Source organism: Culex quinquefasciatus, chromosome 3 (genome assembly GCF_015732765.1).
Source record: "Culex quinquefasciatus strain JHB chromosome 3, VPISU_Cqui_1.0_pri_paternal, whole genome shotgun sequence".
NCBI classification, from domain to species: domain Eukaryota; kingdom Metazoa; phylum Arthropoda; class Insecta; order Diptera; family Culicidae; genus Culex; species Culex quinquefasciatus.
Window position 1 is genome coordinate 75,377,269 of NC_051863.1, and position 26,649 is coordinate 75,403,917.

At 36.0% G+C, this 26,649-nt stretch overlaps 1 protein-coding gene across 20 annotated transcripts in view; it reads right to left on the bottom strand.

The window, feature by feature from the left end:
* Positions 1-26,649, bottom strand: part of LOC6032738 (RIMS-binding protein 2) — a 212,092-nt gene that overhangs the window by 107,218 nt on the left and 78,225 nt on the right. For 14 of the 20 annotated variants that reach the window (XM_038263854.1, XM_038263848.1, XM_038263850.1 and 11 more), the window contains 2 exons: positions 18,859-19,263; positions 14,446-14,937 (listed from right to left, as the gene is read on the bottom strand). The exons of 4 other annotated variants lie outside the window; for them this stretch is intronic. In XM_038263854.1, the coding sequence (XP_038119782.1) occupies positions 14,446-14,937; positions 18,859-19,263 (897 nt within the window). The remainder of the gene's footprint in view (positions 1-14,445; positions 14,938-18,858; positions 19,264-26,649) is intronic. 2 more of the 20 variants (XM_038263866.1, XM_038263858.1) reach the window with 1 other exon arrangement.

Consider the following 26,649-nt stretch of genomic DNA (forward strand, 5'->3'; position numbering starts at 1 on the left):
TTAAAACATTTTTCATTTCGTGTTGTGATAAGTGATATAATGAATTACAACCTAAGCTAAACTGAGTTAAAACTCATTCCATCATATCAAGTTCATCAAATAAGTGTTTAACTGAAAAAAACTGCCCTTATATCAAAAATGCCTCATCACAATCTTTTTCCCCAAGCCTACGCACCTGGATTGCTGAAAATCCCAGACTAACTGGGCGGAATGAGAACACGACCAGAAAATTTAATCTTTCCAATCCCCGCGTATTCGCCGGCAAGGCCCATTTTTTCCGAAAATTGTAGGATCAACGTGATGATGTCGTGCTGCTGCTGCGGTCTTCCTGGTTCCAATTCCGCACCGCAGCAACAAGAACGCTCCGAAAGCTCCGGGGCCATCAATATTAGATCGCAAAAAAGCTGTCGAAATGTGCGGCTATGACGAGCTCGAATCAGGCTGGACAGGAGGAAAAATGGGCCAAGTGGTGGAAACTTGGGGTGAAAAAGAGGCCTGTCGTTACTCTGTGTCTTGCGCCTGTATTATTGATTTCCGATGGCCAAACGGAAGATAGCATCATCACGGTGGGGAGCTCCAAAGGGGGGAGCTCGGATGACCGACTTGATTCAGGCGGGTCGAACATAGTGAGGGAAAATCTTTGGGAGTTTCTGGTAGGATTTTATCTTGTAACAGTTGTAAAAGTGAGGAAGCAAAAGAAAACAAGATCGATTTATATAATTTCTATTCCAGCTACAGTCAAACCAAACTTCACTGGCATTTACTTTACTTAAGGCTACCAACTCTTGCTTAGCAAAAATCCATATACTTTACCGACATGACACCATGGTATGACAAAAATGTCAAGGAATTATTTAGATAAATTTGGAATTTCGGTAATAGAAATATTTTTGTTAAACGTTTAAAAGTTTACGAAATATCAAGTTTGCTTTTTACGAATAATATCGTTGTCAGTGTTTTCACGAAAACATTTCCAGAGCTTTTATTGAAAAGGTCCTATAAATACAAGCACAACACAAGGTTTTCACAAGCCTTTTGATCTTTTATTTGATAAATATGTTTTGTAAGGAATTTGAAAAGAACAAATATTGACAATCGAGTTTGAACTGATGTTTAATTCGCAAAAGCTTTGATCCTATCATAAAAGCAATGATTTTTTTTAAAAAAGTTGTTGAAATTCCGTTCAAATCCGTATTATGCGAAAAATTCCGTACAAAAATTCCGGCCTGTTTAAAATCCGCGGAGAGGGTTGAAAATCCGTACGGTAAGGAAAAAATCCGTACAGTTGGTAGCCTTAACTTTACTGATGACCAAGCTACGGACATCCGATGTCAACTTTTCTGTCGATTCCTTTGTGCTCTTTTATGCTTCTTTTGTCGCTAATTCAGTTCTCAATCAAGTACTCAGACAACATTTTACTGCTTATCGCCAGTACAACACATTTCCGTTATGATTAGTGTCCCCCGAGGGGACGAACAAAATGCAAGCGCAAAAGAATGACTGCCAAAAACGAAATCCGAGCTTTCTCCCCCTTAAAAAAAAATCAGCGCATTAAAATAACATGTGGCGACGATAAAACTTCCCGCCCCCAACCCCGCACATTTCACCCCACCAAAAACATTTGATTTATTTTCGGCCAAAGTCTTGGCACCGGGATCTTGTTTTGCTTCCGACGAGGCGGCTGCTCTGCTTTCCACTTGTGGGCTTGGGTGGGTGCGATGGGGAAGGGGGGTTGGCTTTTGGGTGAATCAGGACTAAAGGATCTCAGTGTCTTCGTCGAGAGGCAGCGACTCTGCAGATGCCGCCCATTTGTTTAAATGATTTTCTGCTCGGATCCCCTGCTAAACGACGGGCAGACGCTTGTCTCTTGTCTTACTAGAAGGGCAGAAGGAAGTTTTACTGTGCCGAATGAATGTTTTGAAGCAACTTTGAAATATGTTAAGAGCGAGTTTTTCACCAATGTGTAACAGGTCGTAAAACGGGCTTTGAAGTTTGAGGTCCAAAAAACCTAAAAAATCTTAAAATTGCTCGCATTTTCGTAAAACTTCATCAATTCCAACTCTCTTTGATGCATTCTAAAGGTCTTTTGAAGCACTTCAAAATGTGCCATAGACATCCAGGATTGGTTCGACTTTTTCTCTTAGCTTTTGCAAATTACTGTCAAAAATGGATTTTTTTAAAACCTTAATATCTTTTTGCAACAGCCTCCAACACCCATACTCCCATAGGTCAAAAGATAGGTAATAACATGGACTATAAGCCTACGGTGTTAACTTTTTGGCCAATCGCAGTTTTTCTCATAGTTTTTCGATTTTTCTAGAACAAACATTTTAAAACGTTAGTTTTTGCCCTGTAGGCCGCCATAGCGGCACTTTTTGGTCTCAATTTTGTCATATTAGGAATCCTCGGACAATTTCACGTTAGTTAGAAGTATTGGAGATGTAAATTTGATTGGAAAAACTGCCATTTAGAATGAATTAAAATATTTTTTAACAATTTGTTGGATTAGGGGTAAAACAGGATTTCGCCTACTTGATACAGCATTTGACGTATTGATCATAGGGTAAATAAAATCTATTTCTTTTTTCAAAAATGTTTTATTTAATTATTTTTTAAATCAAATCTACAACTCCAATACTACTAACTTACATGAAATTGTCCGAGGATTCCGAATATGACAAAATTGAGACCAAAAAGTGCCGCTATGGCGGCCTACAGGGCAAAAACTAACATTTTAAAATGTTTGTTCTAGAAAAATCGAAAAACTATGAGAAAAACTGCGATTGGCCAAAAAGTTAACACCGTAGGCTTATAGTCCATGTTATTACCTATCTTTTGACCTATGGGAGTATGGGTGTTGGAGGCTGTTGCAAAAAGATATTAAGGTTTTAAAAAAATCCATTTTTGACAGTAATTTGCAAAAGCTAAGAGAAAAAGTCGAACCAATCCTGGATGTCTATGGCACATTTTGAAGTGCTTCAAAAGACCTTTCGAATGCATCTAAGAGAGTTGGAATTGATGAAGTTTTACGAAAATGCGAGCAATTTTAAGATTTTTAGGTTTTGGACCTCAAACTTCAAAGCCCGTTTTACCCCACTTCCCTTTGTCGTAGAGGGCTCATATTTGGCATGAGTTCATCTCATGTATAGACAAACAAACGCGGAAAGTTTCATCCAAATCGGAGCACCTCGATACGACCTCTAGAACAAACCGAGCAATATTTACAAATACTGCCTCTTAAGGATTTAAGAGCGAGTTTTTCACCAGTGTGTAACAGGTCGTATCAAGGTGCTCCGATTTGGACGAAACTTTCAGCGTTTGTTTGTCTATACATAAAATGAACTCATGCCAAATATGAGCACTCTACGTCAAAGGGAAGTGGGGTAAATCGGGCATTGAACTCAAAGTTCCAAAAAAACATGAAAAATCATAATATTGCTCCCATTTGCGTAAAACTTGGTCACTTCATGTTATTATTATTACTTTTCTTGCATTTTTTCCTATATATCAAGAAGCAAAACAGCTGCCTCAAATTATTTTTTTTAATTAAAAAATGTGTAAACTCAGATTTCGCTTTTGTCAATTAATAGATATTTTGCAAATTTGTGACAATACACTAACTGTAATGTTGTTTGTATTATTTTGTGATAGTTTTTGCCTAAACAAAAGTGAAAATAAGGCTTGAAATTAGTTTTTTTTTGCGCAACCTAACCCCCCTTCTTCCTTATGGATTACAACTCTTTATAAAATTTTAAACAGCCTATTTCTTTTTTAATAATTGGTACGTGAGCATTTTTCGATTTTTCGGATTTAAATGTCCTTTAAGAATTTTCTACAATCATGTAGCACTTCATTTTATCATTGTAGAGCCCAAAGTTTCATTTTTATTAACGTAAATTTTAACCTTGCAGAGTTAGTTTTAACAGTGTATCAATGTTTGTTAAAGTTTTTTTCAAAGAATTATTTGTAGTAGGACCAGTTCTCCCAGTTTTCGGTCATTCGATTTTTTTTGTATTTTTTAATCCGACTGAAACTTTTTTTGGTGCTTTCGGTATTGCTAAAGAAGCCATTTTGCATCATTAGTTTGTACATATAATTTTCCATACAAATTTAGCAGCTGTCCATATAAAAACGATGTATGAAAATTCAAAAATCTGTATCTTTTGAAGGAATTTTTTGATCGATTTGCTGTTTTCGGCAAAGTTGTAGGCATGGATATGGAATACACTGGAAAAAATGATACACGGTAAAAAATAGAGATGGGCTTATTTGAGCGAACCGTTCTTTTGAACCGGCTCAAGCTAAAGAACGAATGAGCGACCGCTCAGAAAAAATGAGCGACGGTTCATTTTGTGAACCGGTTCTTTTCAAAGAACCGTCAAATCAAAGAGCGAGTCGAAGAACGAACCGAACGAGAGCGAATGAGCGAGAGCGAATGAACGGAAAGAACGAACGGAGCGCTTGATAAGCGTCGCTCGCGCCGTCGTCGACGTCGTCGAACGACGTCGTTTTCGCTCACTCTTTCGTTATTTCGCTCTCGCTCATTCGCTCTCGTTCGGTTCGTTCTTCCACGCGCTGGTGGTGACGGTGCTGTGGAGAAAAGAGGGGAAACTAGGTTCTCACCGGTCGCCTCATGTTCGAACATTATGGCGCATTTTATGCTTGTTGCTAGTTGCTAGCCCGTGTCGGGGCGCCTGTGATTTTGAATCAGCTGACTGTAGCCCGATGTTGCATGATCTCATAATGAAAATATCGATAGATTTTTCAAATGTTATGTGCATGAAGTTGTTACACGCATTCGAACATAGTTCGTATGCTAGTGGTAATTGTTCAAAAGTTTCCTTAATGCATTTTTTTCTGATCTTCTTTTTTGACGCTTGTTTTGATCATTCATTTGCTGTCATTAATAATAGTTGTTCTTATTAAACAAAAAACTGCATTTCAAGAATATTTTATCAAGTGCAGCAAAAGGCTACCTCAAATATGCCTATTGCTGAACACCAACTTAAATCTATTGTTTCACAAAATAATGGAAAGATAATTATCAAAACGATAATTCAGCTTACTTTTCATAACTTTTAACGATTGAAAGCAATCATTTGGTTGAAAATATTCACTTTTGAAGAAAACTCAAGTTTGTTAAACAAACAAACTTTGCGGATTTCAGAGATCAATGTTTTTCTCCTTTTTCATATAAAACGTTTATATTTGAAAAGCTTTCCAAAAAAGGATAAAGCAAATCGACGATTTTCTATGTTTTATGGACGATCTCCAATCTGTTCAGAATAAGTGCGATGAGAACATATATTTTGAATTATCAATCAACAAAAATCATACGAAGCGTGACACTCATGGACACTCCATTGGTCGTTTAAAAAAAAACTAAATATCTTGAGCAGATGCTTCAGTTCATTCCAGTCTACTTTCTGACTTTGAGCGAAATGAGCGGATGAGCCGTTCAAAAGAGCCGCTCATTTAAATGAGCGAACGAAAATGAGCGGCTCACAGAAATGAGCGGTTTTGCCCACCACTAGTAAAAAAATATTTGGTGATTTTTTTTATTCAACTTTTTACTTGATTTGCAAAAATTACTATTTTAATTTTTTCAATTTTTTAATAAGTTTTCGATGACATCAAATGCCAACTTCTCAGAAATTTCCAGGTTGTACAAAAAATCTTTGACCGAACGAATGAATTTTTGGATCAATACTGATTTTTTCAAAAAATCGAAATATTGATCGAAAAAAAAACTTCATTTTTCGATGTAAAATCAAATTTGCAATCAAAAAGTAATGACGTGAAATTTTAATAAAGTGCACCGTTTTCAAGTTAAAGCCATTTTTAGGTTTTTTTTTTTTTTTGAAAATACTCAAAGTTTTTTTATTTTTTCAAATTAGTGCACATGTTTGCTCATTTTTGAAAAAAATATTTTTGAAAGTCTGAGAAAATTCTCTATATCTTGCTTTTTTGAATATTTTTGATACGACCCTTAGTTGCTGAGATATTGCCATTCAAGTGTTTAAAAACGGGAAAATTGATGTTTTCTAAGTCTCACCGAAACAACCCACCGTTTTCTAATGTCGATATCTCAGCAACTGATGGTCCGATTTACAATGTTAAAATATGAAACAATTGTAAAATTTTGAAATCTTTTTGAAAAAAATACTTCAAAATTTTTAAACAAAGCATACATTTTAAAAGGACGTAATATTCAATATTTGGCCCTTTTGCAATGTTAGTCTTGATTTAAAATTTTAAAAAATATTGTTTTCGAAAAGATCTGTAAGTTTTACGAATGTTTCATATTTTAACATTGTAAATCGGACCATTAGTTGCTGAGTTATATCGACGTTAGAAATGGTGGGTTGTTTGGCTGAGACTTGGACAACATCAATTTTCATGTTTTTAAACCTTTGCATGGAAATGAGCGAGTTTTGGCGCTATAACCACGGCAAAATAGTGTCCAGGGCATTCGTGGAAATACAATGTCCCATCCCAGAGGGTCCCGGAGTACCAAACCTTCTTAGCATGGTGCTCCCAACGAATACAACCAAATCACGGAGCGTATGGTGGTGTGTCCCCACGCTTCTTCCTCCCCTGTCGATTCAGAATTGTGTTGTTGTTCGAACACTCAGTGCTCAAACTCAACCCAATTACGAGTCATCTCTGCGATACGGGACCATCCACAAACCACGTGGACACTTTTTTGGAAATCTCAACCCCCCCCCCCCCCCTTCGTGGACAATTGTCCATACAAAAAAAAACTTTTTGTATGGAGCGTGGACAATCGCCATACCCCCACCCCCTTAAGTGTCCACGTGGTTTATGGATGGTCCCTACGGCTTTACGCAGTAGGCCTGGCCGCTTTAACGCTTGTGATGTTTCAATGCATTCTAATGTAATGGCGCACTACAAATGTTAATAAATGACAAGAAGAGTGCTAGGCGTCATCTAACCTAAGGCACTCTCCAGGATCCCTTCGAAAGATTGGCTGCGCTAGGGTCTGATTAGATTAGATTAGATTAGATTTTAAACCTTTGCATGGAAATATCTCAACAACTGAGGGTCGTATCAACAAAGTTAAAAAAAAGCCTTCAAAAAATATTTTTTTTCAAAATTGGCCAAACATGTGCACTAATTTGAAAAAATGAAAAACTGCGACTATTTTCGAAAGAGTCACCTAAAAATAGCTTTAACTTGAAAACGGTGCCTTTTATCAAAATTTCACTAAACACAATAACACAATAACTTTTTCCATACAATTTTCTGGCCAGTCTTAAAAAATGGGCATGTGAATCTATATCTTGAGAAAGAAATTTCTGAACAAGGATTTTTTGAAAAAAAAAGTGCGCGGAAAAAATCCACATTTTTATAAAATTTACTTCTTATTTCTGAAAGTTCATTTCCAAGATACCTATTTCAGAATTATTATTTTTTTTTTAATTTATTTAAAGGAGTTCAGCATAGGTATTTTTTAGTCTAGAGTATAGGATAGTGCAAAAATGATATTTAATGCTGTTTGTGTAATAAAAAAAGCAACTCTGCCGAAAATATACAAACTTATCAACTTATAATATTTCGTAAACTATTGATTCAATATTTAATGTTAAAAATCGTGAAATTTTCTACTACCGTCAGTTAGGGTGAGATTGGGTCAAAGTGATTTATACGAATTTTGAAAGTTCTTCTCAATGAAATTTCATTCTGTTTAATGTGCTATGTAAGGAACATCTTAAGAAAACTTTGTTGGAAAAATCTCGATCTAGAACATATTATGTGATTTTGGCAGCTATCTAAACTTGATGTTTTGGATTAAAATTACGTCTCGAAATATAAACCTTTTAACATATAATTTAACATTGTAGTATGTCAATACGATACCCTTGAACAAATAACACTGTCGAATGACTTGTTTTGACCCTTTCTTTGAATTTGAGTATCATTTTCAAACGATTGACATTAAAGGTAGAGTTCATCAAACTCCACAATGCTCCGTTTTTCGATATCGTTTAAGTTGTTTTTGTTATTTAGAAATTACTGTTTTTTTGCTCATCTTCAAATATTGTTACACTGAAAAAAATGTATAACAGGATTATTTCAGCTTCAAAAGCGCATTAAGTTTCCCATTAAAGAATTATTTTTTTAATCTGTTTCGTTATTATGAAGCTGGTCATACAAATTTTCACCCTTTTTTGATACGATTGAAATGAACTATTTACAAAAATAGTTTGTTCCATTATCCTAAAACATCTCGCATTACAGTATCATCTCGTCTTAAAAAAATGAATTTGTAAGAATTTCCAAGTAAACGTTTTCTCTTTTTATTGGTGATGTCTCATATGATAGCTTCCACCCTCACCCTACCCGACATCGCGACAAGACGGCATCCCTTTTAGAGTTATCTCAAGAAATGCAGACGTCCATTGCGAAGGGTAGATCCTTTCATCTAATAATCGTTCACGAAACAAGCAATTTGTGGATGTTTTCGAGAACAGTAGAGGGGTTTTATCTGTGATTTCAACATACGCGTTTGGGTACATATTTTAATCCCACTTCCTTATGTAAATATCAAACCGTATATTTATGGTAAGGAAATCTCATCGCTGCAGACAGCGAACTAAATTAAACTAAACTTTTGAGGCACATTTCCAGTGAATGTCCAATCTGTAAAGGTCGTCACTTTAACTTATTGTAGCTTAATTTTATTCCACGTTCAGTTTGTTTGCACCGAAAACATATCCATTCCTCAATAAACAAACCGTGACCAAAGAGCCACCACCGATTCGGAATCCGAGACCGAGTCCTCCAAGAAATCCAAGAATCAGCCTGAATCTGGGGGCCAAACGAAGAAGTGAATCGAATCGAGCCCAGCTCCAATAAATTTCAATTTTATTATTTTGGGATCGTGGCTCGAATCCTAGCCCAAAACCCAAGGCCGTCGATTGGGTTGACTTTTCCATTTTCCCCCGTTTGCCATTTGGAACGCCAACGCCTTCGTCGTCCTGTTTCGCTCAAGGTGCTGCTGGTTAAGGTTTTTGTTTACCCGAACTGGATTCGGTTAAATGAGGGAGGGAGGTGGGGTTTAAAGGCTTTTGGTGTCTCTTTCAGAGCTGAGGTACTTGTTACGCAAGTGTATTTGGGAAGTTTGAAAGGTGGGATGCAGGCACAAAGGCGAGAGCATATTGATTTGGGTTCTGTGCGGTCAGAAGTTTTGCTAGTTGAACGTGTTGTTCAACCTTTGGCCCATTGGCAAATAAGAATTTTATAATTACTTTCAAGTATTTCACCTTGTAAGCAAGAGCCATTTGAAAATTGAACTGAATTTTGATTTATTTTTAAGCTATCAACAATACAATTAAAAATGATGAAATGAATTTTGAGAAAAAATGGATCAAAAAAATGGACCGGCAAACTAAGTGGACAGTGGACTTTCCCCCCTTGTCTGCCTGTGTGGATCAATCGGACCGCGCACTGGACTCACAATCCAGAGGTCGCCGGTTCGAATCCCGAGGCAGACGCAAAAATGCTAAGTGTTAATTTAGGTACTCGGTACCCTCTCCCCGTGCCATACCTTCACACTTAGGCGACCCGGGAGGCAAAAAGAACGATACACGCCTGTGGATCCAGTGACGAAACCGCAAGGTTTAAGAGGGGCACATTATAAGGTGTTACGTCGATTCCGTTTTTTTCGTGGACTATCCCAAAAATTGTGTAATTTTGAAGCTTTTGTGGCATCGGAAAAATGGTTGCAAATAGAAAATATCAGTTTTTGCTTGAATTCATATTTAGCTTTTCAGGAATATTCTTGGATTTGTCTTCTCTTCTAGAAATTTGTCGGGCTTTCCAATTCAAGCAACTTCGTCGAAACCAACAAAATATTATCTTTTTAAATTTTAACACATATACATTAGAGTGTAACAAAAATTACTTTTTGGCGGGCATTCGGGGTTTTGTTGGTGGTGGTCAAATCACAAATATAAGCTTGATTGGACGAAATAGGAGCTGGCGCTTTGCATTTGAATTTTGACCAGTAAAAAGACGTGTTTTTACGTTAAATTTTGAGGCATTTTGGCCACTCAAGCTTTTATTTTTAACATTATTGCGCAATTTTTTTTGGCTTAGCCCGATTTTTCTAAAAAGAATTACAGGCTTCGAAGACCTGTACCCAGCTTCAGGTCACGGAATCCAAAATCGTGAACAAGCGTTCATGAAATTGGAAACCACGAACAAAGTGTTCAAATCTTATGGTACGTTTTTCAAAAACGTACCATGGAGTTTGAACACTTTGTTTGTGGTTCTTATTGTCTTGAACGCTTGTTAACGATTTTTGGAATTCATTTTTCTCCGTAATGATCCCAATGAGCGGGTTAAAAGTAAACGCATAAGTGGCCAAAATACCTCAAAAATGATCCTTTTTTGAAAAAAAAATCCTTTCCACGGGTTAAATCGGGTCATTTAGAGCTCCTCAAAACCTTTAATCTGAATCCTACGTTGAACTCAATAGTAGACTGGATGCCGACTAGGGCCAACTACGATGTTCCCTTTAATGTGGTCGCAACAAGTCGCTACATATGGGAACAAGGATGCCCAACTCTTCGTTCAGGCTCTATTGTCTTTACACGGATGGCTCAAAAATGCATAGACACATTCTCCGGCAATGTACACCTTGGGATGAATTTTTGAAAAGCGTGTATGAGCTATTTGGATATTTTTCCTTGATTCTAGACTACTTGAAGCTTCAAAAATCATGGTTTTCATTAATTGATCATTTGAATATGTTTTTGTACAAGTTGGTTAAGTTATGCATCAATTCGTGATAAAATCATCGTTTTAAAACATTTTTCAAAAAACTACTGGTTTTCAGCGAAATAAAATCCAAAAATTATTCTTTTGATTGCATTTTGTAGGTTTTGAGATGTACTAAACGGAAATGTAATGGATCTGCAGTTTATCTTAAGTTAAGCATTTTTTCAAACTAGTGTAAGTTTACCATTTTATTGCGTTGCAACGTCACGAAAAAGGGACAGTTGTTTATGCCAACAGAAAACTAAACATTCAATCATTTTGATATTTTGGATGCTCTTTGTACTTGGAAAGAGCTTTCAAATGCAACCTAGAGCGACTTAATTGGTTGTCTAGATTCAAAGTTACAACAGGTTTAAGTTTGCGTTGCAACGTCACGAAATTTTAAATCATATTAGTCACATGGCAAAAAAGGTATATGCGTAGTTGGGTTTTGAAAATAAAAGGATACTAAATATTATATATTTTTTATATAATGTTTCCGAGAATATTTACAGAAGTATTGTACATGGGTCATTCACAAATTCCGTTACTTAAGTTTGTATGCAACTCGAATAAAAGTAGGTATTTTATGAAACTTGTTGAACAAATCAGAATAGACCGATAGACCAGGGGTAAAAATTCTAAAACTTTCTTAAAAGTAATCACGTGGTAACTGAATGGTCCCTTTATGATAAACTGATTGAACGTGAAAGTTCATTCTAATACAACGCAACGATTTTTTAATCCCACACCCTTACTTAGGCCAAATTACAGTAAAATTCACAAAACAATAAAAATCACGTGATTCGACTGTTTTTTTTTTACAAACTTTTGTCACTTTGTTGTTGGACGTACCCTTACCTAGATAAGTTGTATGCATTGTTTAGTTGTTCGCAATTAAATATGTTGCGTAGGTATATTATTTCCTTAATTCCTTTATTATTTCCTCAAATTTTATTTAAAATGCACAAAAGTCAACAAAATAAGTTACGTTGTTTGCAGAACACCCCTTAGGGGCCATCAACAAACGATATGGGCACTTTATTCATAAATTTCAGCCTTCCTGAAAACTTGAAGCTCCTCCTTCCTTCTAAAACTTCCACGTGGTTTGTAAATTGCTCAAAACCATTAAAATATTAAGGGAGCGTTCTTGCATTACGTAAGAAAACATTTATATTTTAAGAACCTCTCTACCCCCTGGTAAAACATTTCCGATACATTTTTTTGTATAAATCTTGGACCCCCCCCCCCCTTGATATTACCCCGTTACGTAATGCATGGACGTCCCATTACATGGATAGAGGAGGGGAGAGGGGGGGGGGGGGGGTTCCTTCGTGATAATGGAATAATACAAATATTAATTTTTACTTTGAAACGCATTGGAAATTGTACTGCTACTGTGAAAGCGGTTTATGGGGAGCGGGCGAGGGGGTCTAAAATGGGCGGGCCAATCAATTCTCATGTCCTTGCATGTCTATTAATGCCTTATAATCAAATCTTAACCTACAGTTGTTCAGCCTAACAAAAACTATGATTTATTTTGAAACTAAAATTTCGTGACGTTGCAACGCAACGAAAAACCCTGTTTTCAAAAACAGAGCGTTGCAACGTCACGAAATGTAAGTGGTCTTTAAAAATCGAGGTTTGATTTTTTCGAAAAACTAATGATTGCATTCGATTTGTTGGTCAATTTTACATTAAAAATGGAAGAAGAACTCCAAATTTGCCGTTTAACAGAGCAGAGTTAATGGCAAAACATAAATTGGGTCAGGATTGAGAAAAAGTCACGCGTTGCAACGTCACGCTACATATTCCCCTCTCAAAAATAGAATATTTGCCTAAAATAATGCTTCAGCACTGCTTCTTATTGGAAATTTAATGCTCTTTCCGAATCTGTAATAACATATATACCTTTTTTATGTATTTTTTGAGTTACAGCCGAAATACTGAAAAAAGAAAAGTCAAAGCGTTGCAACTTCACGGCGGAATGTGTCATAATATGACAGGAGCTGGAGATTTTGGCCCTGGGATTAAGAAATTTATATCGATGGGTTATATCCAACAGTCTTCCAAGCTGAAATTTTCGCAATTATTGAATGTATTCAGATTTGTTTAAATCGTAACTATAGATATTCTCTTCTAATTGGAATGCGGCTATAGCTTGTAGACAATCAAAAAGGTTTATTTATCCTTGTGAAAAATCATCTCGAGTTTTACTAAAACTAGATAAAAGAAATCTCAGGATCTAAAATGAACAAATTACAGGATTCAAGATGTCGTTTTTGCAACAATGAAAATGAAACATCAGAGCACCTGCTGTGTGAATGCAATGCTCTTATTCAAAGAAGAATTTTATTTTTAGGAAAAGGATTTTTGCTACCCAAAGATATTTGGGAAGCGAGTCCCAGTAGGGTAATCGACTTTATCAAACGAGTCGATCCTAACTGGGACGAATGCAGCTTTTAAGTAACGCTCTTCACGCTAAATGGTGCTGGGTGAACTTATCTGCTATAAAAAAGGGTCACACCACAATATTCCTATAATTGGTCGCAGTGGTATTATGGCTCGACAAAAAAAACGGGTTAAATCCCATTCAAAATTCAAATGCAAAGCTCCTGCTACGTCCAATCAAGCTCGCCGGAACAAACCCCTGAATGCTCACCAACTTTTATAATTGTTTCCATTGGTTTAAATTGAAATATTTGTCATCAGAATTGCAAAATTGATTGTCCAATCCCAAATATTTGAAGGTTTGCTCTCGTAAAATTTCCAAAGTGTGATTTTCAAAATAGCCATGAAAAGTACTAGTGTCGGTGCTATTCTACTGCATGCTTGGTTTCGATGTAAGACAGATGTCCAACGTAATACTCAACGGTCTCTACGGTGTGTACTGCAGTGTATGTTAGATGTGGATGTGCATTATTTGGTGGTGTACTCAACGCTACTACCTTGGTGTGTAATCGGAACTTGATCGAAAACTTAATCAACGCTACTTAGGTGTGGGTGTGCGCTACGATACTTGGAACGAGTTAATTTGTAAAAGGTGCGGACGTAAGAATTCGCTGTTGCACTGATTGGGCAAATCTACAATCTACTGTCGAAGGATGGATGAGTTGAAGCTCAACAAATTTTGGAGGTTTCTCTGTTTTTGAAAGAGTCAGATTGTAGAAGAGCTGCGCTGGCTGCTGCTTCCTTCTGGAGTGTGGGGGAGTCTTGGGGGCACTTTAAAAATAGCTGTTGTGGTTGGTCTTCTTCTGGAAGGGGGATGATGATGAGCGTGGTGGTATATTAAGTGATGAGAGATTATATATTGATTAAAAGGGGCGGATGAATGATTAATGAGTTTCTGGCTCGTGGCACGACGATCGAGTCGACGAAGATAAATGAGCCATATGAAATTGATGATTGGCTGCACAGGTCGGGGGGTAGTTTAAAGTGTGTGTCCCCTTTTGAAACGTGTGACAGGTGGAGCACTATTAAGAGCGGGAAGAGGTGATGAAGACAGTTAGATGCAGTATGTACAGAGCGGTGAAAGAGTGAGAAGAATGAGTGATGGAGGGGGTGAAGTTGATGACGACGGCGCAGATGAGGTGGAAAATCGTGATAATGAACTTTTTTTGAGAGAGAGAAAGAAATTGAAGAAATAAGAGAGATCGGCACCTGACATAGGGGTGGCATAGTAGTGCTCATATGGTTCGCTCGACTTGGCAGTGGTGAGACATTAGCTGCTGAGTACGGATTGTTCGTCCCGGTCGATGACGTTAGTACGCTGAACTGTCCATCGGTCAACGCGTGGCTACTGGCACTTGAGGTCACACCCATCGTCATGGAGTTGACTCCGGCCGTGATCGAGCTGACCCCAGCGGTGCCGATTGAGCTGATGCCCATCGAGTTCAGACCGAGCGAGTTGGGAATGCCGCCGGTGCCGATTCCAACGCTTGAGGTCAGTCCACTGCTGTTGGTCAGTCCGGAGAGGCCGCCGCTTCCCAGCACCGAGGTGCTGTTCATGTGGGACGCTAAACTCGTCGTCTGGAGGTGGGGCTGATGCTGGGACAGGCCCAGGCTCACACTGGGCAGACCAGACCCGAGCGATGACGTCATTATTGGTCCCGTAGTTCGAGGTTGCTCTAACTCGGCCAATATACGATTGTCCTAAAATGATTAGGACATGGATCAGTTTTCAACACGCAAAGGACAACGCAAAGGAAAAATGAGCAAGTAAACAAAAAGTTAGAACTTAAAATCTTTACAGGTTTGACTAACTTCTATGTATTGTGTTTCAACTATTCTATAACAGCTCTACCATCGAACGAATCGAATGACTCCATTTGAGTGGCAATTCAATTTAGAATTTTGGGGTACCGTTTGACCGGTTTCGACTAAACATCAACAACAAACTCATTCACGGGTACGACGGCTCCAAAAACTATCTCCAAAATAATATAAACAGGGTTTGGTGTGGCCGGGTTTGGAAATGTCGAAGCATAACTGACGCAGCGTTAACACTTACTTGTGACCTTTAGCTTATTTGGTTTAGAATAAAATTTCACCTAAGAACACTGTTTCAAACAAACTAACCACCTTTCGGTTAATTTACTCAAATTGTTTTTGCTACTGGACTATTTTCATAAAAGGTTTTGTTAAAAATGTTAACTTTTGTTTTTAAAACTCTCAACTTTATTCTATAAGCATATCACAGCTAAAATGTCTATAAATTGCTCTAAATTTGGCACACTATTTACATGACACTAGAAATATTGAGAAACATTCCAAATTTGGCTTTATTGTTCCTTAAAAAGGTCTTTCACAAATTTCAACCTATTTCAGAAGAACATGCCTAGTCTTAACTAACAATCAATGAAATTTTGTTTCAATTCGAAGAAAAACGTAAAAAAGTATGGGAGGGCACGGTGGCGCTGACGGTTTTTCGGATCTTGGTTTTACAGGTTTTGACCTTCTCGTGTTATTATGAATTATTAAATGGTATCAAAACTTGTTGTTCTTGAGTTATTTCCACCAGCTCGGGTGTGTACTAACTGTCAAAATTAGAGCGTTTCATGTCCCGTCCCGCGAAAAAAATCCCGGGAAAAAATATATTTCCCGTTTCCCGAGAAATTTGTAAATTTCCTGGGATTTTCCAAAATTAAAGCGGTAGTATAAATTTTCTTAACTTTTTGGTATTTTTGGAAATATAAAAAATAGTCAATGAATTCAATTTTATTTTATTCAATTTAATTTTATTCAATTTAATTTCTGAAGCATTCACAACAATTAAAAGATCGTGTTTATTTGTTAGGCAACAAAAAATAAAATAAACTTTTGAAATTCTGGTACAGACATTACAGTTTAAAGTTGAAAATTTATACAGTACTTGAGCTACCAAGGACATGAGAGTTTCATATATGAAACGACTTATTTCCTTTTTCAGCTTTGAAAATTCTTTGAATCAAAGTCATTTATTAGGCTGAATAATTAAAAAATCATAAAAAAAACTTTAGTATTATATAAAAGGTGTCAAAAAATGCAAACATATTAAAAAAAACTCGCTATAAATATTTGAAAACATTGAGTTGTGACCTTATAAATATGGTGTTCCAAGTAGCAGATTTGTATGGTAAATTTACTTATCTTATGGGTAATTCTCCGCCAACTCTCACAGGAATTGCCCCGACCCCTCTTCGATTTGCGTGAAACTTTGTCCTAAGGGGTAACTTTTGTCCCTGATCACGAATCCGAGGTCCGTTTTTTGATATCTCGTGACGGAGGGGCGGTACGACCCCTTCCATTTTCGAACATGCGAAAAAAGAGGTGTTTTTCAATAATTTGCAGTCTGAAACGGTGATGACATAGAAATTTGGTGTCAAAGGGACTTTTATGTAAAATTAGACGACCGATTTGATGGCGTACTCAGAATTCCGAAAAAAAACCTATTTTTCATCGAAAAAAACGCTAAAAAAGTTTTAAAAATTCTCCCATTTTCCCTTACTCGATTGTAAAAATTTTGGAACATGTCATTTAATGGGAAATTTAATGTGCTTTTCGAATCTACATTGACTCAGAAGGGTCATTTTTTCATTTCGAACAAAATTTTTCATTTTGAAATTTCGTGTTTTTTCTAACTTTGCAGGGTTATTTTCTAGAGTGTAACAATGTCCTACAAAATTGTAGAACAGACAAGTACAAAAAAATTGATATACAGACATAGAGGGTATGCCTATTAACATCACGAGTTATTGCGATTTTACGAAAAAAAAGTTTTCGACCCTTCTGGGTCAATGTAGATTTGAAAAGTACATCAAATTTCCCATAAAATGACATGTTCCAAAATTTTTTACAGTCGTGCAACGGAAAATGGGAGAATTTTTAATACTTTTTCAGTGTTTTTTTTTTTATGAAAAATACGTTTTTTCGGAATTCTGAGTACGCCATCAAATCGGGCGTCTAATTTTACAAAAAAGTCCCTTTGACACCAAATTTCTATCTCATCACCGTTTCAGGCTGCAAATTATTGAAAAACACCTCTATTTTCGCATGTTCAAAAATGGAAGGGGTCGTACCGCCCCTCCGTCACGAGATATCAAAAAACGGACCTCGGATTCGTGATTAGGGACAAAAGTTACCCCTTAGGACAAAGTTTCACGCAAATCGAAGAGGGGTCGGGGCAACTTTTCCCGATTTCGTGTGAGTTGGTAGAGAATTACCCTTATCTATTTATTTATTGGCTCAAATCGGTAAGATTTGCTCTGAAAAAAATATATTTGCAATGATTTGTTTTTCATTTCAACTCAGTTATCATTATTATTCTTACTATTAAAGTGAATATGACTTAAACAGATCACAGAGACAAATTTAAAAGCAATTTTATGGTTTTGGAGCAAAGATTCATTATATTCACTGTCCAAACACTGGGATTAAAAATATAATACCTACTTCTCAACAAAAAATACTAATCATTAGTTTTTGATATTTTGCACGAATTGAAAGACTTATAGCTTATAAATCTAGAAGATTTATTTATGTTTTTTACAAGCAGTCAATGCATAAATGATCCTCACACTTATTTTGACCATTGTGTTGCAAAATAATAATCCGTATTAGGATCAGATTCATTTTCGATAAATTTAAAATTTCCCGGGAATTTTGTAGCCCCGCTCTAGTCAAAACGCTCATGCGCCCTTTTCGAATGTTGATTCTCATGTTTTGTCTGCCAAATAAAAGTTGACGTTTTTTCATGATTTCTTTGTAAAAAAATTACTCTAAGATGACTTATGATTGACAAAAGCATGACTCAACATTTTGCTGGTTGTGTATACCTTAATTTTATGTCAAAAATAAACCCGGCACGGATAAGGTTTTCACTTTATCTTTAGAGCAAAACGGCTTGTAAAATATGTTTACAAGCTTTTGTCAAAGTTATGTTCATTGGATATCTAGACTCAATTTTTACTTGACCGTTATTTTAGCGGGCACAAATGTGAAAATTGAGCCGAAAAGGTTGGGCAGGCATGCTTTAAAGTGACAGAGTATCGAAATTTACTCGCAGTAATAAACATTTTGAAAGAGTGCATTTTTACTAGTACCATGTAAAGCAAATCTAGCTGCAGATAAAGATTAAGCAAGAAAAAATCAGCTGTCAGCCATTACTTTTTTTGAAACGAATCAGTGAATTCTAGCTGTACTGACTTTGGTAAAATTAAATCTTCCGTTTTACTTGTACTCTTTGCTCCGGAACGAGAGTAAACTGAACCAAAACAGTAGAATTAAAAGGGAACCAGAGATAGGTAGATTGCTCTTTTGCTCACTGTCTTGTTCCAAGAAATAATCTTTTCTAATATAAAATAAGGTCAAGAGTCAACAAATTAAAAAATCTTGATTTTGACATCTTGTCAGTGAAGATATTATCAAAATGTTACTTGTTAACGTTGCGTCATTTTCGACATTTCGTCCCACTCACCAACAACGCATTCGATCGCGTTTTTCTGCTGCTGTGACCAATACATACAAATTACAACATGTCGCATCAAATAAGTATAAAGTAAGTTTTTGTTTTGTCTCTAGGTGTAACACACATACATTAGCAAGTGATAAACGTGCCTGTTCGATCTTCGCCATAATCCTATCTATTTCCGTTCCTTGCTGCTGGGTCGGCGTCGGAGCCCAGGTTACCGTTCCGCCTCCACCTCCTCCTCCACCACCGCCGGTTCCTCCTCCTCCTCCTCCTCCACCTCCTCCACCCATCATGCTGCCCCCGAGGGCGGACGAGGTCGAATTGCCCATGTAGCTGCCCAGGCCCGTCGAACCGATACTGTTGACCATTCCGCTGGAGCCGCCGAGCGAGGACTGCGGATTGCTTGTGATTGTGCTACTGAGGCCGATTCCGCTGGAGCTGGAACTGGCCGGCGTTCGGCCGGGCCGGGACTTGTGGGAGGCCGACAGTTCTAGCTGGAGCTCTTCGCATCTGACTGTTTCAAGGGCGGCCTGTTTGGCATTGTTTTGTTTTGTTTTGTTTTTGTTTGGATTTTCGGTTTGTTTTGACGGGAAATGGAGAGCAGGCGAATTTTGGGGTCCAGATTTGAGCGCCGCAAACGAGAGAGACAGTGGATGAAGTGGGTTTTAATGCATTTGGTCGATTGTGGGTTTTAAGATAGATTCTAAATTTTGATTTTTTATTGTATTATTATTTTGCTTTGCTTGGCTCAGTTCGGCAGGTTTTGCAACTATCAACGACAACACTAAACATGAAACAGAAGCGGAGAGATTTAGGCTTAAGACGAGCGACTAACCATTGAACATATTTACAGCGCATTAGTCGTAGAGGGGGAAAGCAACATAGTTTCATTCTAAAGCAACTAAGCGAAGCGATTGGATCACTACTATAGAGGAGGGAGTACTACTTTGGACATACAACACCATAATGGTTCTCAACCAACAATGCGTAACTGACTTTTTTTTAAACAGCTAAGAACCAAATTTAAACATTCATTACAATGTTTACATTTGGTATTTGAATTCTAAAAAAGGGTTGAATTTTATTTTGACAGCAGCTTTGACAACATGAATTATGAAATAATAAACTAAGCACTTTCACTTAATGCGTCACCCACAAATTACATGTTTTTACACGGAGAAAAAAGAGTTCCCAAAATCGTGAACAAGCGTTCATGAAAATAGGAACCACGAACAAAGTGTTCAAATCCCATGGTACGATTTTGAAAAATGGTCCATGGCTCGATAATTTTCTTCTCGAATGAAGCGTTAAATTTATTTTATTGTAAATTGTTAACCTGCAGTCCATCTTTTTCCAATTGACGGTACACTCAACCCCCGATGGTTGGTCACTTTTTCGTTTGACACTTTATTAGTTTGTACCCCGTTGGTTGGTCAAAGTCAAACTAAAAAGTGACGAACTGTCACTTTTTACACGGCGCTCACGCACACTATCAAAACAAACGTTTGGTAGTGTGTGTGTGAACTCCGTGTTAAAGAGGTGTCAAACTAAAAAGTGAGCCCGTTCATTTGGCAACAGGTGGTTTCAAACCATCGGGTTTGAATGTATTCAATTCCAACATTTAACTGTTTATTCTTTGTCGAATTTTGCGACTCATTTATTTGCAGCTGATTAATTTAGTTGGCATGATATTTTTGAAAGACAGCCTTTTATAAAATATTTAATTCAAATTTCAGATATGCGGAGTTTTTAAAGATTTTGGTTACTGATTGTTAAAAAGTACGTTTATAAAATGTCATAGCTTTGATTTTAAAAGGTCTCATGTATAAAAAATATTTGCCCCATTAATTCGGAAAAACTTTCTACAGTCCAGCCTTGTTTACCCAGAGCTTCGATTATCCGAAGTTATATTTTGAGTTCTGTGACCCCTAGTTTAGTCAAATTTGCACAGTTGATTGCCTATTTAGTCAAAATATGCATTTTCCAATATTTTGTCACAGCCATATTGGCCGCCATCTGAGATTTAAAATTCTAAATCACTTTAGCGTAGTTTATGGGGGAGCTCGACAATCAAAAATAAGACAACGACATTGTTTTTGTTCGTGATTCAATTATCCGAAGTGAAATTTATCGGATAATCGTGTCAAGACTGTATAAAAAAAACAAAAAACACAATTTAAATTCACTCAGATTTTTAATTTTAATGAAGCAAGTTGCTCGGCACATAAAGCTGCTTTGTCAATGACAACAACATTTCTAGAGCTTCTTTTAAAAAAGGTCCAATTAGCTATTGTGTTTCAAATCTGGAGTTTATTTTGAAAAGGACCAATAAACCAAATTTCCAGCTTTTGCTTTTTGAGTGTTTTTGAAACCGCCTTGAGTCAGGGGTGTTAAAAAACACCCAAAAAGCAAAAACTGGAAATTTGGTTTATTGGTTCCTTAAAAAAAAAACTCCAGAAATCTTTATAGGACCTAATAAAAAAAGTCCAGATTTTTTCTCACGTTCTACGCCGTCTACGACTAATTTTATCGATAGCTATCAGAAATCAGTTCTTTGAACGTAGCAATTTAAGGTTATGTTTTAAAGAACAGTGATATTCTGAGCTGTCTTTGCAAATATTCCGAAGTCGAGAAGGGGGTAGGGAGAAGGGGGGTTTTGAAAAAAGAGTTGAAGTTGCCAGTTAAGGTATTAACGTTTGAATGAAGAAAGCGATTTAAAATGCATTTTAAACCTACTAAGTTGTTTAGCAATAATTAGTTTTCAAAATATGTATGTCCCCGGGATTTAAGGTGCAAACAAAGAGTCTATCCTGCTCGTTTCTAATGTAAACATCAACTGACGTGACCAGGAACGACTCTTTGTTTACATTTTGGCATAGGCCCTATTACAATGTTTTGCTTGATTTGTAATTATAACTCGGGACTCCAGCAACCAAATTCGACCAAACTTCGGGGCAATCCAAAGAAAGTTCAACCAAATAAAATTTGTGTGTTATTGTTTACATTACGTGCTCTATGTTATGCTTTTCCAAGGTCAAACATTAAAACGCGTTTTTCTCGGAACGTCAAAAGGCGACATGCGGCAAGTTAGCAATACAGCAAAAATTTGAGGAACGGATATGGCAGTGATTTTAAAACTATTTTTGAAATTTTTTTTAATGAAAAATCTATTTTTAAGAATTTTGAGCTCGAAATCAAATAGGGCGTCCAATGTTACATAAAAGTCTCTTTGACAGTATATTTCAGAAATCATTAGACGTGTTCTAGAAACGACATACCACATAATTGACCTAGGAATTGTGATCAGTGGCTAAAATTATTTTTAAGAGCAAATTTCACGAAAATCGAAGAGAAATCGGAGCAACTTTTTCCGATTTCAAGTTAGTTGGCAGAGAGTGGCCTCTTTATTTTGTTATTTTCTCTACAAAAAAATGGTAAAATTTAAAACACAAGACCCGAAAATCCCTTTTTGCGAAGGCATTAGAAATTTGTCTCAAAATATCATTAGTGACAAAATAAGAGAGTCTGTTCCAACAATTATTCGTTTAAACTGTACTTTAAATAAGCTCTGAATAAAACAAATGTTTATGATAGGTTGGACAATTCTGCTGATTTATTCCGTTATGTCAAATCAAAAACTTTATTTTTTGATTCAAAGTCCTGGGGATTAAAATCCATTAGCAAAAAAAGTTTTTTTTTCAGATTTTGAAAACTAATTTCAGAATTGCTTTAAATGGTGAATAAAAATTTGTTGATTTTTAAACTCAATAATTTAATCTGTTAAAAAATTGTCTTAAGAAGATATAATATTATCGTAAATTTTCATGTGTTCGCTGTAATATTACAAATGCCAATATTTCAAAAGGGCGTAGCTCCAAACTAAGACCATTTGGAGCAAAATTGAGAGAGGATTCGGATTCAGCGTATAAAAAATCCATGAAGACCACATTCTTGGTTAGAAGATATTAGGTGAACTGGGCATGATTCTGATTTTGAACATTATAATATTAATAGCAAATTCGCCAAGCTTAAATAGATAACTTCAAAGTTTGACTTTAATTACCAAAAATAAGCAAATCATATCAAACAATATTTCGCTATCAAAAACTCCCGATGTCAGGGGCAATACATTTTAGCCACTTTGAAGCAACTTTACTGCCACTGTAATTTCATTACGTCGGGAGGGCATAATCATAAAATACCACGTATTACAATAAATCGTAAAAAAGCATTCGCTAGTCAACGGTCGAGTTGACTCGCTTCCTCTCCTACCTCCCCCCCCCCCCCTCAAGCACAAGCATTTAACTTCTCCCGTTCAATAAAAATTTCGGTTTATTGATCAATAAAAGGAAGCGAAAAAAAATGTTTATGCAAATTTCCACGGCCGGTCGTCGTCGACGTCGAAGCTGGGAAGAAAATCGGGAAAGAATTTGCTCTCTAATTTCGCCATGATGGTTTTTCACATTTCTTTCAGTGCCAACCGGGCTAGCCCAAAAATATGTCAGACCACACCGTCGTCCCGGGGCCGTACACCACAAATGGACGGAGAAAAGTGAAGCCAAAAAAGCCCTCCTGGTCACGTCCGGCAATGCGGTTAACCCCGCCGGAACCTAGCACCGGGTACCTGTCACACCGCACTCCCTCCCCACGCTGATGTTTGTGCCAGCATCATTCACCTTCCCCATCATCAGTAAGAAAAGAAAAAAAAACCGGGGGAAAAAATGAAAGCTGCCGGGCGTACAAAATATTTAGCAAAAGGACAAAAGAAAGGCACAGCTAGATAAAATAACTAAACTTATTATAGCCGACCGTTTTAAGAATGCAAATAACGTTCCTTCGCTTTGGCAGGCATATCATCTTTGATGGCATCACAGCATAACTCCAAACGGAACGCAAAACGAAAAAAATAAAGCTGATGGAGGCAAAAAGTTTTGGTTCGTCCTGATTAACCCTCTTCTCGACGATGAGCCAGTTGAGAGAACGAGACAACTTCAGGTTTCTTGACCGAAAAGTATGGCCAGGAATTGTGAGTAATTTTTTGCTCTTTCTGTATGTTTCGAATAGATTTACAGATTTAGATTAATCAATAAATTGCAAATGCATCGTTATTTCAAAGCGAGTCCACGAGCAGAGCATTCTCATCTCGCATCGAACTCACCAATCTGCCAGAAATTATTTTACATATATAAAACTAGCATCTGCGCCAAATATTAGCACTCTAGGTCAACGGAAAGTGGGGCAAATCAGGACTCAAATTTTGAAAAGGCTGTAACTAAGGCATTCAATTGAATTTCAAAATTCAAAATGCATCTTAAAGGGTCAAAAAATTCAACAAATGAAGGGTTGGGCATCCCAGTTGGTTGAAACTGAAGGGAGTTATTATTATTTTTTTCAAACTCAAATAAAAAAGTGTTCCATCCAGATATCAACTCGATTCGACCTGAAGCTTGTAGGGGGCATCTAGCACTACCATCTGAGACTGAGAACGCTTTGAGTTATGCAGTTTAACATATTAAATTGAAATTTTTTGTTTCAGCGTATCTTTTGAGTGTAAATTTTTGCTTGCCCCTTAGATCCAACTTTCTTCAAGGACGAAAATTTATTAGGTTGTATATTAATTCTTGAGTAATTTCAACTGGAAAATTATCATTCTAGGTTAAAGTCAAGTCAAGTTAATAAAATAAACAACGACATTGAACAGGGGTGCTGATAAAAGTTAAAAGTATACTTTTTTCATTAAATTATTTTAACAAGGATCTTTTAAATAATACAAATATATGAACTAGTGTAGCAAAACAGATTCAGAAAGAAAAACAAAGATGCATTTTAAAAATATGTTTATTTGATTTATTTTTATTTTGCTCTGTTTCGAATTGTATCTTTATTGTTTTTGTCGATTGCAAATAATTCCCTGATATCATTGGCTTAAAAAAATATTTATATTTAATTGGTCGTTTCAAGTTTTAACTTTGATTTCCTAAACAGGACAATATTTCTTCTTTACAAAAAAGAAAAACTTTTTGCTTTTTTGTGCACATTTATTCAAATATTTTACAAAATATTTCAAAATGATTTTAAAAACTCAAAAAAATAAAAAAGTATAGTAAAATAAACATCGAATAGTTTTCATTTAGTTTTTCTTCGATTTTTTTCAAACTATTGAAGTTTAGAAAAACATATTTTTTTACAATCTGATTTTTTATCATAATTTTTAGACATCTTTGAAAATTTTCCGGAAAAAATACAAAATTTTTTGCTCACTTATTTATAAGAAAAAACAATTTTAAACAAAAAAATACAATTTTAATTAAAGTTTACCTAATTAAATCCTCTAGAAAAAACAATTTTAAACAAAAAAATACAATTTTAATTAAAGTTTACCTAATTAAATCCTCTAGAAACTTAGGTTTAGTGCCTTCCAGTAAATTTTAAGACAACAATCCAGGTTTTTTTTCAAAAAATTCACATTTTTACCAAGTAGATAGATTTATAATTAGTTCTGAAAGTATAAATACATTAATAATACGGTTTGAATTCAAATATAAAGAAAGTTTTAATTTTAAACTAAATATATTTAAAAAAAACTCAAAGGTAAAATCACGGGATTGAAACTCGTCTGAAAAACCTGTATCAATTTCCCAATCAAAACGGTGGCGCCGCGTGGTGGTAGCTGCCCTGTTTATTACACTGTGAAATTATCCATGGCAAATCCAAGGAACCAGAAGGTGACAACAGAAATGTCCGCCCAAAAGGGGTGCTGCAAAAATACTATTTATTTTTTAAAACATTCCCAACAAATCAGCAACGAATTACAAGTTTGATAGTCGAACTACACTTCAAAGTTGGTTTTGTTATTTGTTTTTGCAAAACCGCATATTTTTTAACAAAAGTGCCAAAAATATTCGTAACTACCTTTTGCCTCTTGGTGGCGCTTTGTGTTAGTATGTGTGTGGTCGATATTTGCGGACGTGCACGCAGAACACAGAACAGTGAGAACTAGCGAAAATGCCTCACTTTCTTCTGAAATTGCTTGAAGATTCATACCCGTGGTAAAATCGAAATAATACGTTTAATTGGCAGCATTTAATTTCAAAAGCCAAAAAAAAAAAACAACTTAATGTAAATATTTTTTTGTCACAATATTAAAAAAATGATTTCAAGCTTAATTTGTATTAATTTAGACACTCAATTTATTAATTGACTGTTCCATTAAAAGCCTTATGGGCTTGTCAAAGAACTATTTTGAAAAGCCATCACGGGCCGGACGTTGGGCAGGCTTGACATAAAAATTGATGAAAATTGAATGAAAAAATATAAAACTGTTTGTTATGAGCCTTGGATTCAACATTTCATTGAAAAAAGTGTTTTAAAATGTAATAAACACCTGTTCAGTTGTTTTGCTATCATTTGTATTGATATTTCTAAGAATTGACTTTTTTTTTAATTTGCGTCAAAAAAAAGTTTTTGCGGATTCGCAATTTCATAAAAAAATCAAAATATTTTCAAACGAGCTCAAACATCAATGCAGAAAAATGCCTTTTAGATTGTTGTTGATTAGACTTCTATTGACATTACAATTTTGAATCTTTTTGATTTTTTTTTTGCCGCCTGATTTTTCAGACTAATTCTGAAGAGGGGCGGAGGAAGGAAGACATAACCTTTGAAAAATATTTGCAAAGGCCTCAATTTAAACATTTTAACGGCATTTGTCTCTATAAATTAAATGACTTGTATTTTATTTCATGAACCTTTTCGTATTTCACAACTGATTGATTGATTGATAAATTCCGTCTGTTTTGTAAATATGTGTAAAACGCCTGTTAGTTTTCTTATTAGCATAATTGATCATAATATATTGATATATATTTGAAACTTTTTTTTTCTTAAGGCTTTTCTTAATTCTAGAGTTTTTTTTT